We start from the raw sequence: 13,305 nt of genomic DNA on the forward strand, positions 1-13,305 counted from the left end.
CAGGCGGGCAAGAAAGGTCTCCGGTGAGCTCAGACAGTCAGAATGAGCCGGGATAAGACGAAGGCCCCGGTGCACCATCTGCGGACCTCCTGTCCCCATTTAATCCCCCCCCCGTCCTGCCCACCCTGTGGGGGCACTCCTGCAAGTCACCAGGGAGCAGGGCCCGCGAGTGGGCAAAGACACCAGTCCCTCATCACACACGCAGTTCACTGAGAACGTGTCAGGAAACCTGCAGGCCAGCCGAGGGCACCAGAAGCAGTGCTCGGAGGGTCCCCTGCTGAGTGGGCTGGTGGCTGGGGCACCTGACCTCCTCAGCTGGATTCTAAAACCTGAGCCCTGGGTTCAAGACGCGACCCTGGGATCCTCGAACTGGAGTCCCATTGTTGTTGCCACCAGCTGCTCAGGAGACAGGAGGTGAGGCACAGAAGAGCTCAGGGGAATGAGACAAGGGACAGGGCGAGGCTGTCCAACCTGGGCGGGGGCTGCGGCGTGGCACGGTGGGCCTGCCCTGTACCCAGGAGGGGAGCCACAGCAGGCCGGGAAGCAGCAGCGGCGTCTTCTCTCCGAACAGCAAAGGCTCCACGAGGCATTTACAGCCACAAGCGGGTTTAGAGGTCTCATTTCCTTACTGTTCTCCTGTTTCTCTATAAGAAAAGACTTTCGCTGACGTTTCACAGACACCACGTGCTTCCAGCTGCTGTATGCCTAACAGTAACGCATTTCCCCCCAGGGGAAGGACCAAGGGTGGCCGCACCTGCACTTGGCCAAGGGAGGTGTAGAATGTTTCTCCTTCAGACATCTCTGAGATGCTCAGAATGGGGACATCTGATAGCTCAGACAAGGGGCGGTCCCTTAAAAGCCCAAGATAGGTTCAATCACCCTCTGGTAAAAAGTCACAGCTACATTTGCTACAGCCATTTTTAGCAGAAAGTGGATCCTGGAACCGGAGGAAAGAGCCGCCTGACGCAGTGTGGCAGTGTGGCACAGCCCCTCTTGCCATGTCGCGGCCCAGTCTCGGCCCAGCCACCACAGGAGACCCTGGGTCCAGCAGCCTGCTCTGAGCCTGCCTGTGACGGGAGCAAATGGCGTCGGGAACTCTGGAACTTTCCTTTGTATGTTACATTAATCCATATAAGAAAATCTCTTTTAATGAGGAGTGATGTAGTTACAAACTCTCCAGAGCCATAATTAGAGCAAACTAATTGAAGCTGTGTTTTGACACACTTTCCAAACTCACGGGCGCAGGCGACACACTCACAACACTGCTGCAGAATCATTAGGCTAATAACGCTCGCTCGCATCCCGTGAAGCTCGCCCTCCCTCAGACGCTGTTTCTGCACCCGCCTGCCCTGTGGTCTCCACTGAAGATATTAACTGTGATTATGAGCACTTTTGTGGAATTCTAATGTTGAGAGTAACAAGGAGCATCAGCATCCGCTGCTGCGAGGCACCTCTCCCTGACCCGCTGTCAGCAGGTCTGGGCCCTTTCCGTCCCCACCACCTCACAGCCAGGGTGACCCAATGCAATCTCAGCGGTACTTAAAACAGTGCTGAGGGACCACGTCCAGTGGGACCCTCTGAAGCCGGGGTTTCTGCACTATTTGTTTCTAATGTTTGGTGAGAAAGATCTTTCTTGTTTTGTTAGGTACAATAAAATGAAATAGTTAAGTAGAAATTTTTTCCAAGCAGTTAAAAAAAAAAAATCTCAATTTACAACACAGTCCTTGGTAATAATACTAATGAATTCCAGGAGGACGTGCCTGGGCCAGTCTCTGTCGCCACCCTGGTGGTGACTGAAGGCAGACGCGGCTGCCCTGGTGTTGAGCCGGCAGGGACTGGGGCAGCTTGGGCTGTCAAGACGGAGCTGCTGTTTGCCACCAACAAGGCCAATTTTTTGGATGCTTAACTCAGACACTCACACACAGAGAGGAAGACGCGACAGTTCTAAATAATGGTTATTAATGACGCTCCCTGCTAAAGTGACAAATTGCTTGTGAAATTTAGAATCGAAGAGGTATGAGAGTGAACGTGTCCTGCTGCATGTGACAGAATGCCCGCAGCACCAGGGCCCCTGGGTATCTCCCTGCAGCTCATGTCACCTCTCAGTGAAAAGTGCAAAGTGGGGCGCCATGTTGAGGGTACCCTCAGGGTCAGGTGGCAATGCTCTCAGAGCCCAGGTTCCTGCCAATACCCTGGGGTTAAGAAAGCCACCACCACCCCGTTCCCCATCCACCACCAAAGGGAAAACGTCTGACCACTGAGAGTGCAGCCTGTGCGGCCGGATGGCGCCACCTGGCCAGCTCCGAGAGGGGAGGAAAATGCTCCTTGGGAAAGTGCCAACGACCAGATACTTCTTTGAAGCTTGGGAGTTTTCTGTTACTTAAATTACAATCCTTGCACCAATCTGCTATTTTTCAAGCCTCTGATTACTTTCAAAAAAATAAAATTTAAAAAGGAAACTAACTTTCACTGCTGTAGCAATGCTCCCAGTCATGGTATTTATTCACTACATTTAAGTTTTATTCCACTTGAACCCAGTGATGCCAAAACACCGAGCTCCCACATAAAAGAAACGAGACAGAAGCCATGCCTGGGACCCGGCACCACACTTCCACTCCAGACGCTCTAGTCTAATCTCATAAACGGAAATATTGAAAGAGTCTCTAAACCTCGCTGACCTTACTTCTAGAAACCAGGAACATATGGGCACTGCTAGCTTTTCATCTCCTTCCAGCCTACTAAAACGCCTGCTTCTCCAAAGTCAGGAGCTGGGGGGGGGCTGCCGAACTCCGATCCACAACGGGCAGCACACCCCTCCGCAGCTGGGGACCAGCGTGAGCAAGAGGAGGCTCTGAGGGAGCGGGTGCAGGCCAGGCTGCGGCTGTGTCTGCCCCTGGCTGAGGAAGCACTGAAGTCCTAGGTGGCCTGGAGGGTCTTCGCATGCAGGCAGAGCATGAGGTGAACCTGGCTCAGTGCTGGCTCCTCCAAATCCCAGCTCTCTGCCCTTGACAAGTCACCAGCTCTCCAAGGTCAGTCTCCTCACCTCTTAAAAGTGAGGACACGATTATTTACCTCACAGCATGGTTATAAAAATGAAAACTGTATGTATGTATGTATGTGTGTGTGAGACACACATCCACACACACAAACACACACACACACACTCACATACCCCTCGAGAATTTACACAATACCTGGCAGAACATGTTCAGAAAATTGTGGCTGAATTAATGATGATGATGATGATTATATTTATTCTAATAATTATTATTAATATTATTATTCAACTGGAAACAAAACATCTGCTGCTCAAGAAGGAATTTCAAGTTGAATTCTACCCTACCCGTGGGCAAAAATCTCAGCCCAAATAAACTCAAAAGGCCTTTTGAAAGTTACTGCAAGCAGAGGATTTTATTAAATACCCAAATTAATAATTGAAACCCTGCCTTGCAATAGAACTGCAGAGCGCTGGGGGTGCAGTAAGGTCCCGGGAATAGTGGGGGAGAAGTGCTCATTTCTTCTTTATTTGGCGGCTAGATTTACACTGAGAGACCCAGGTGAAATATTCCATGGGGCACCTGCAAATAGACTGTCAGCTTCCACTCTGATGGAAGGTAAAATACCCTCCTCTAAATGGTCTGGTTCACAAAACCGACCCTAAAGTGAACTGATAAATCTGTTCTGACACACGGAAAACTATTTTCATAATCCTGAAAAAGGCCTTTCTCCAAACCCTGGAGCTGCAGCCACTACACAAAGAGCCCTCCACCTCGGGCTGGGAGGGCGGCCTCACACCCAGAGCCTGCTTCCCGGGACAGCCAGCACCGAGAGCACACGTAACATCACAGCCACCAAAGAAAACAAGACATCCACAAGTCACAGAGGTCGCCAGAATGGCACATTCACAAGCAGCAAACGCCTGGTCGAGGCCTGTGCAAGGCTGAAAGCCCAGGCCGCCCAGAGGGGGAGCCGCATCGACCACGAGTCAATCCTTCATTAAGCAGGAGCTCTGACTTCCCAAGAAGCCATATTAAAAATTAATATCAAAAAGTGTATTGCTCAGCCTAAACTCATCATTCATATCCAACAATACCAAACTGCATTCTAATGAAATTCCTCCTTCAAAATTACCCTGACACCAACCCTAAGTTTGGTGCTGCTACAGAGGTAGCCACGCGCCACTCGCCAGGATTCTGAAAATATTCAAATGCCCTCACTCTGAAGGTCTCTTTCACGCCATTCTCATGACCCCCAGAATAAACCACACTGCTTGGGACCGTGCTAAAGCAAGAGCTGTGAAGCCATTCTAGGGGACGGTGATGGGACCCTCTGTGTATAGACACCACATGTTCCCCATGGTCAGCATCCACAGCTCCTGTGCACAGGCCCCGGCGAGGTCCCATGTCTGAGGGTGTGAGTGTGACTGTGCAGGCAGTTCCCATCAGGGCATACTCAGGAAGTCCTTAACAGCCAGCTGTGCTGGTCAGGAGGCTGGAGAAGCTGCCCATGAAGACAGCTGGGCACCTGGGTGGCTGCACCTGATCAGGCACAGGCTCAGCTCCCAGCCAAAGTTTCCCAACCAGGGACCCTGTGACCACTAGCACAGGGGCACAGAGACAGTCTATGAGCCAAAGGCAGATGGAGTACGGTTTAGGTCCTAACTCTGACACTAACTAGCTGTGTGACTCTGGGTGGGAAATTTACCCTCTGACCTGTGTCCCCAGTTTTGCACAGGGCTGGTCACAGCCCTCACCTCAAGGAGCGACAGTTGGGATGAATGGAGTTGTTATTTCTGAAGCCCCAGGGCAGAGCCTGATGCCAGTCAATGCAATGCAAGCTTCCACTGAAGGGAGGAATGGACAGATATACAGATGGATAGATGGGTGGATGGATGGATGGACAGACTGACAGATGGAGAGACAGGTGAATGGACAGAGAGGTAGAAGAACAGATGGAAGGAAAGATGGGTAAATAAGGACATGGTGCCTGGTCCTACAAATGTACACTAGCTCACTTTTATACATTCAATAAATATCTTCCCAAAATAATTCCCATGTGCCTGGCACCTGGAGTTCAGAGGTCCCAACCATCTTGGGACCACACAGTTCTCACTCAACTATTCCTGGGTTGAATGAGATGATGCAGCTAAAAGCACCTGCAGGTTCCGATGTGCAGCAATGCAATGTTGTCACCTCTGTGATTTCTCTGGGACCAACCTTTAATGGGTTCTTAAAGGAGAAAAAGCACCATGATGAGTAGGAAAATATCTAGTTAGAGCCACTTGGAACAAGCAGCAGTGACAGGGAACCAGGAGATGCTGCACATGACATGGCCAGGACGGGCGGAAGCATCCTGGGGGCTCAGGGGAGAGGGGCTGGCAGGAGGCAGGGTGTGCAGAGTGGCTTCTGGAAGCCACATAATGAAGGCGGGTGGGAGGCAGGTCAGACAGCAGGGAGCCAGACTAAGGAGTCTGAGACCCCAGGGGACGAGGCCAGGCATCGAGGGCCTGGAGGTCAGGGACAAAGGATGCAAGTGTGGTCTGCTGGAGTGAAGTCATGCTGGGCCCCAGGAGTGCCCCGCCCAGCTCTCACCCTATGCTCTGGGTGGGGCGGGGGGCTCTTCTCTGAAATAGCCCTGCTACTGGTCCTGTCCAGGGCGTGGGCAAAAAGCAGCCCCCCTGGTGCAGAGGATTCAAACCACAGTGCTAACGTCTGTGCTCTCTGGGCAAAGAGCCCTGATCTTCAGGCTGTGTCCTAAAAAGACAGTCACATCAAGGAAAGAAAGGAAAAACACGTGCCCATCTCAAGAATCAAACAAACAAACAAGACGTGTGTATGGCTTCTGTGTGAAGGAAAAGGAAATGGAATGGACCTGTGGAGGGGCCAGCATCCCTCAAGCCGAGCAGCAACCCAAGCCCTCCATCAAGGGGACCAGGCAGAGCCCACCTACTCCCAGCTGTCTCTTGCCACTATGGTGAGCAGCGTAGACTGTGCCAGTGTGTTCTCCTCTGGGGACAACTTGGAAAGGCCACTGGGGTGGCCTTGGCCTTGCCTTCTAACCTTCCTCCATGCAAGACACACATGAGCCCCAGGCCACACACGGCTTCCGGCTCCAACCCTCTGACTGCGCCCTCCCTGTGAAGCCTGGGGAGAAGCCGCTGGGCCCGCACAGGCGAGGGCCTCCAGCGCCAAGCCTCTGGCCACTCAGAGCAGATGGGAGTCTCCACCACGGGAAGAGAAAACAGTCTTCCTGGTCTGAGCAGCATGGACCTCTCATTCTAGTCCTGCCAATACAGGACAGGTGACAGGTGTCACCTGAGGTACAAAGACCATCCTGCAAATAAAAACTGACAGAAAGCAGCCTGAGGATTTGAGGCTATCAGATAGACGACGGGGCTCCAGCGGTGACCTGCAGCTCGGCCTGCGCCCCTGACTCACTCTGCCTGTCCATCAGGAGGAGCGGGGCTGGTCCCTGGTCAGGCAGGGTCAAGGAGGCAGGACAGAGCACGGCCCGCTCGTGGGCCTTGACAATGTGTGTGACGGGGACGAGCGTGGGCGGCTTGGCCTGAATTCCAGATCACCGCGGTGGGACTTCCTTTCTCCTGCAGGAAGGGCCATTAACCTTCAGATGACAGCCCTGGGGCCTGAGCGATGGAAGGGTTTTGAGGTCAGCAAGGATCTGTGTTCTCAAAAGCTGACATCGACATGCAAAAGTTGTGACTGAACCCTGGTGTCCCTGAGAGAAAGACTAAGTGCATGTGACAGATATTCTGCAATCAAAATGCCCCATTTCCCAGAGTATCTGTCACAGATTGATAACATCCATGCAAAAAGTTAAGTACAATTATGTCTGTCACCAAGAAACAGACTTCGGAACCCATGACTGACAACTTGCCGGGGCTGACAAATCACCGAGAGATCACCGAGCCCCAAGGAGCACGGGCCAGCTTACAAATACCTCCTGGGTGAGGCTCCCCGGAGGCTGCACACGAGGGGAGGCTGGGGACCAGGGTGTGCTGGTGGCTTCCAGTGTGAAGCTGGCATTTCTCCCGAAGAGGGTGGTGCCAGGCAAGGGGCAGAGGAATTGCACACAACCCCAGGGCCTGGGGTCACGGGAAGCTCTTCTCCTTCAGGACCACAGAGCAGGTGACTCTACACCCTGGTGACGGGAGGGTGAACTGCCACTGCTGGAGCCACACAGCCAGGCCTTCCAGGGCAGCCCAACCCAAGGGCCACCTGGCATTAAGTATCTGGAAGTTCTAGACGTTTGGGGTCCAGATCACTCGTTCCAGATAGACTCTGCAGGGGACAGGACCGTTCTCGTCAGCTCACGGGTGCCAGCGCTGGGTTGAGACACGGGCCCTCCTGGGGATAAGGCCACAGCAGCACCTGCCTCATGCCAGCCTCCTCCCCTAACATCGGCGCTGCAAGCAGGAAGGGTGGTGGCTGCAGCCGCTCAGGCTGAGCTCTGCAGCCAACGCCCACTGTGTGTCCTCCCTGTCCACTGGCCATCTTCAGTGCTGCTCTTGGGACGGGGAAGGTGGCACATTTTTTAAACCAGCCTGAGAAACACCATGACCCCAGTTGTCACCGAGGTCTGAAAATCTGACGTTGTTTGGCCATCCCAGGCAGCAGGGAGCTTTCGACCCCCAGGGAGCTTCTTCAATGCCACAGAATCTCCACCATTGGTAAATTTCACTTTTCAATTTTTTAAAAAGTTGAGTCCAAATCTGCCTTCTTGTAACCCAAGCCACCTGACCCTACCTTGCCTTCAGTGCTCCCAGCGGCCCCCTCTCCAGCCCCACCCAGAAATACCACACTGGCCACGTGGACCTCAGAAGCCAGCTGCTTGTGGCCGACCCAGGTCAGAGCACAGCACTGCACTCGAGTGACTTTTAGGTGGTCTGTGTGGCTGTGGGTGACTCCCTATGTACCTGACAGGTGTGACGGGGGCATGGCCTCCAGGCATCCCCTGCTGGGCATGGCAGGCTGCTTCCCTAGCCATACTGCACACACACACTGCTGGGCCCAGTCCAGTCTCCTTGCTCTGGCTCCTGTGCCATGGACTATGGGGACTCAGGGGCACCTCTATGGGTGCCTTCACCTTTCATCTCCTGGTCCCCAGGGCAAGGGGCTGTGGAGATGTGGTGTGTTCATTCTGTCATCCACACATCAGCTCTCCCTAACGAGTCCTTGTCATCTGCGGGTCTGAGCTCCATGTCTCTATGTCTTTGTCAAGTCGCTGACTCCACTGCTTAGCAGGCCAGGAGCAGCGGCCCACCAGCATCTCCTTCCAGGTGACACAAAACCATTCATCTGTCCACATTTGGGGGCTCCTGGTACTTCAAGATCTGCTTTAGATCCTCTGCCTCCTTGAGCTTTTCCAAATCTTCATCCTAAAAGCAGAAGAAGTCCCTTCCCAGCAGAATCAAATGAAAGACCCTACTGTAAGAGGGGGTGGTGTGTTGCTGGGGTGAAGCTGGAAAGGTGCTTTCTCTGCGGGCACACCCTCCCCAAGGCGGCAGCACTGAGCAGAAGCAGAAAACCCCAGAGGCTCGCGGGGGCCCAAGCCAGCCCAGAGAGGGGTGGGCAGGCAGGACGCTCCAAGGCCAGCTCCACCCTGCTGGTCAATGTGCACGAAGTGAGCAGGCAGAGGACTGAGCGCCTCTGCCCGGCCAGAGACACAGGCTCAAGTCCTGGGAGCAGCCTGCCCATCTTCCCTGTCTGTTGTGTGCAGAGATGCTTGTGTGTGAGCTGACTCTCTGCACAGGAAGAGGAACCCTGTGGAGCCATTTGATGCCCCCTTTTGACATGAACTACATCAAACACAGCATGTGATTCACTGGATACAGACAAGAAGCTCCCTGGCCCTCCAGGGACTTGCCCGTGCTGGGAGGGGACTCGTACCTGGTTTCACCATGAGCACTTTCTGCGATATGGGAAGCTTTTGTTCCCAGGGGCAATGTCTGCCTCTGGAAAGAGAAGGCAGCTCTGTTAGGACAGGAGGTGCTCAGGTGATGGCCAGTCATCTGTGAAAAGATCCACCAAATGCCCCTTTTGTTTGAAATAAAGTTGGGGGTGACAGCACGCCCTCAGAACAACTGGGGATTCTTTGAAATCTAAGTGATGACAAAAGAAATGAAGGCAGAGCACACTGTTGTTTTTGAGATGAGGGCAGCACGTTGTCTAGGGACCCCAGCCTCTTCCTTCCCGCCCAGGGATGGGGGGAGAATGACTGGCACCTGCTGCTCCCTGCCACCTCCTGGTTGGTCAGTAGAGGGCGCTGTGCCACCGCTCTCCTGCAGCCCAGGCGTCCACACAAAGACCACACTGGAAGAAGTGTTTCTAGTGTTTGTGGCTTAATAGGCCACGAGAAAACAGAGCGAGCCACCAGCTTGCTATTACATGCTATATCATCACCTATGTAAAAAGCACACAGAAAAAAGGTCCTGAAGAAAATACAACAAAAGGTTATGAGCATTCACTCACTGGAAATGGAATTTGTTTTTCCATTATTTTCTACATTCTGCCAATTTTCTACAAAGCTGTATTTCTCTTGCAATTGAAAAAACCCTACAGTGCCCAAGGACTGGGGAGTCATCTGGAGGGGCTACAGAACAGGGTCCTTGTGAATTCGTGCCAGGATCCAGCAGCATGCTGGGGACATAACGAGGGACAAGACCTGGTTCCCACCCCTGCCCCAGAGGGGCACAAGCACAGCCCAGCATGAAAGAGCAGAGCCCAGCCCAGAGGCTCAGGGAAAGCTTCCTGGGAGAGGAGACCCAGGGCGGGGGTGCAGGACACATGATGCACAGAGGCCCAGAACAGGACAGCAAGAAGAGGCTGCCCGGTGGGCCTGGGGGCTGGGAGACAGAGGCAGGAAACCGGGGAGCTGGACGAGGAGGCCCAGAGTCTACGGAGGAGCTCCGCCCTTACCCTGTAGGTTGCTGCAAACACTGCACCACACCCACCTCCGGAGAGAAGGCTGTCAGTTCCTTTTCTGGGGGATTGAGAGAGACCGGACACCTCAAGGAACTAAACAGCACACTCCCCTTTCCTAAATCTTTCGTGCCAAATTCAAATAAGTCCTCGGCGTTTCATTTGTTTTAAGTCAAAGATATCAGATAGGAAAACACAATCCCAAACACCCCCAAGCCCCATAAAAGGAAGGAACCTCTAATGGATCAAGAGGCACACGAAGCTGTGCCCACCACCTGCATGTCGCCACCCGGCGAGAGAGGACAGTGTGGCACAGACAGTGGTCTTCACCTGGAAGCATTAACGCACCTTCAACGATCCTACTGCACACGGGCAGACTTAACTCAGCCAAATTAGAATACATTTTATATTGACTATTTTGACATTTGTTTTATTTGGCAAGTAAAACAAAACTGATCCAATTTCCTTGCAGCCATTGTAAACCATAAACTGTACAACAGAGGTTATAAAATATATAAGCCTTATAAACACTTTGTTCTGATGTGCTACCCTACAACTCTGCCTGGCCCCAGTGGCCGGGCGTCCAGGGCCACCTGCTTTGGTTGCCAGTGACCCTGCCCTCCTGCTGTGGGACAGCACTGTCCCCACATCACCTGGGAGCTCTGGTGCTCCTTGTTTATCCAGCAGTTTAACACCTGTCCTGAGGTGGTGCTCACCCTGGGCCCTTCCAGGCCCTGTGATGTCAACAAGGGGCCACTCTAAGTACCTCAGAGCAACAGAACCCTGGGGCTCTCCAACCCCTACAAGGAGCCCAAACTGGAGCCGACGTCAAGCATGAACTCTAGTCCAGGTGATGGATTGAGATGACATCCCTGGCACAGGTATGGGCCTCAGCTGGCCTGAGCTCTGCTGATGGTGACCCTCAGCAGTGCCCTCCAGGCAGAGCTATGACAATGCTGTTGGCCAGCCAGAAAGTAAGGAACAAGTACTGCCAGCCTCGCACTCCCGAGCGGGGGGAGACGTGGCTGCTCAGCCCGCAGCTCTGGGAAGCTCACTAGCTCTCCACACCTGCTTGTACCAGGGAAACTGCAAACTGCTTCCAGAGCTTCAGGCAGTTCAGGGGTAGTCTAGTTTAAATTCCAACCTTCGTTGATGAAACTGGAGGAAGACAAGAGAGTCCTTGGAGCTGAGGGGTTCCTTACAGTGGCCCAGCATGGAGGAACAGCAGCAGAGGGGGAGACTGGGGGGTGGGGTGGGGGGTGATGTGGAGCCCAGGAGGACACCCCCACCCGAGACTGTTTTGCTCTGTTGCGGCAAGGCTCTGCTCAGCATTCACCCCTGCGTGCTGTCTGCGGCAACCTCCTTTGTTATGTCAGCCCCCAGATGCCGTGTCACCAACCCTCCTTGCTTTACCCACTGCTGCAATCCCAGTCACCACGGCTGTTTGTCACGGCCCTCAAACTATTTACTTCTAGTGATGCACAGGGGTTGTGTCTGATGCGGCTCTGTTTATTCTCTGCTTTTCGCAAAAAAGTGCGGAGACAATCACTCCATCTGTTGGGACTGAAACCAGCTGCAGAGCACCCAGTTCCATTACCCACGCATCTCTGTGGGTCAACTATTAAGATCAGCACCATCTCCTGAGAAGCTTCCCACTTGCCTCTAAAATCCAAGGTACCCACTTCTCAGTCTGGGGCTCACTGGGAAGGAACAACATGAGAATGAACAGAGTTGCCAACTGGCCCTCCTGGGTCGTAGAGGACCGGCCGGCTGAGGAAGAGAAGCCACCCTTTGGAGCAGGTGACTCCAGCCATGTGGTCACCACGCCCATGTCTGCACACCTCTGAGTTCCTTCAAACAGAAAGACGATTTCAGTCGCATATGTTGTTTTAGGACCCTGCATCATGTGCACGGAGACAGGAAGGCCTTTCCATTCATGTCATGCACAGATTTCTAACTGGGTTTTTAAAAAATCTCCTCTAGAGGCACAAGTTTAAACTAAACTTGCACAAGTGCTCAGTGACACCGTGCACTATTTCATCAGACATTAAGCAGGTGTGTTTTAAAACATGCCTCAGAACCCAAGACCACGTGAGCAAGCACATCAGACAACCCGACCAGGCCTCACCTGGGGAGGTTGGGGGCTGGGGTGGAGGCGGCCGAGGACTGCGAGGGTGTTGTGGGTTGAGATGAGTCGTGATTTCTAGGCACTCTGCCCATTCGATACCAGATCCCCATGCTGTTCAGTTCCCTGCAGGAGAAAAGAGAAATCTTCATGGTGCTGTTTGGCCTGGAGCATGAACCTGAGCCGCAAAGCAAAGGAGTCATTGCCTCAAACCCCAGAGGTCAGTTCTTGCCCAAGTGACAGGTCCCATCACTGCACCTTCTGCCCTGGGCCTCACAGTGAGAGCACCTGTGCTGCAGGGCCGTCTTACCCGTCTGGGCTGGCCTCCCACCGCAGCTGTGTCTTCCTCGCCTCTCAGCTCTGAACTGCTTTCTATTTTACCCTCCCAGGATCAGTAGCTTTGTGACAACCCCTAGGAAATCCCCCTGTTAGGGTGAGGCTGATGGAAGAGTAGTCCCGTGGACGAGCATGCCTGGGTTTTAACCAGGAGAGGGATCTCTCCACACACCCTAAGATGCACCCCAGTTTCAGGAGGCAACCCCTTGCACAGATGTCACCTGCACTGGCTTCACCCCAAGATCAGCTGAGAAGATGACTGCAAACCACAAAACCCGAAGCACATGCCCCACAAGCCACCACTAGAGTGGACATGCGCATGACATTTCCTGCTACTACTGTGACAGCCACAGTGGCCCAGCCCACAACACAAGGCCATGCTTCTGAGACAGGTGCACCCTTGGGAACTTCACAGTACTATTTCAGTCACATCCAACTTCTCCATTGCCCTGCAGAACTTGCACAGGAGACAGGACCACCTTTGGGACCAGAAAGAGAGGAAGACCACCTCTTCAAAACTTGAAAAAAAAATATTCTGTAGATATTTTTGGTAAGGTTTTCAGTGCACCCCAGAACTATTCTGAACCTCAATTATAATTTCAATCAATTGCAATGATCTCACTGCATCGGGGCCCCAGCCTCAGGGGCTTTGAGGAAGCCCTCTTGAATGTGAGGTTTGTGCCTCCTGGGTGGATGGCCCCGCGCCTTGTGAAGCCACATAGGAAGTATGCCTATTTTGAAAAATAAGTGACTCTGGGGCTGGGGTTGTGGCTCAGCAATACAGCACTTGCCTAGCACGTGTGAGGCACTAGGTTCCATCCCAACATCACATAAAATAAATAAATAAAATAAAGATATTTTGACCAACTACAACTAAAAAAATAGTAAAAAAAAAAAAAAAAGTGA

The 13,305-nt window shown here is 53.0% G+C and overlaps 1 protein-coding gene across 2 annotated transcripts in view; it reads right to left on the reverse strand.

Moving 5' to 3' along the window:
- The window catches only part of Mvb12b (multivesicular body subunit 12B), a 166,557-nt gene that overhangs the window by 79,105 nt on the left and 74,147 nt on the right, over nucleotides 1–13,305 (reverse strand). For both annotated transcript variants that reach the window (XR_013155328.1, XM_077108808.1), the window contains exon 6: nucleotides 12,067–12,189. Coding sequence is in view for 1 of the 2 variants with exons in the window: in XM_077108808.1 (XP_076964923.1) it covers nucleotides 12,067–12,189 (123 nt within the window). In the remaining variant the exon portion in view is untranslated. The remainder of the gene's footprint in view (nucleotides 1–12,066; nucleotides 12,190–13,305) is intronic.

The sequence above is a fragment of the Callospermophilus lateralis genome, chromosome 2 (assembly GCF_048772815.1).
Source record: "Callospermophilus lateralis isolate mCalLat2 chromosome 2, mCalLat2.hap1, whole genome shotgun sequence".
NCBI classification, from domain to species: domain Eukaryota; kingdom Metazoa; phylum Chordata; class Mammalia; order Rodentia; family Sciuridae; genus Callospermophilus; species Callospermophilus lateralis.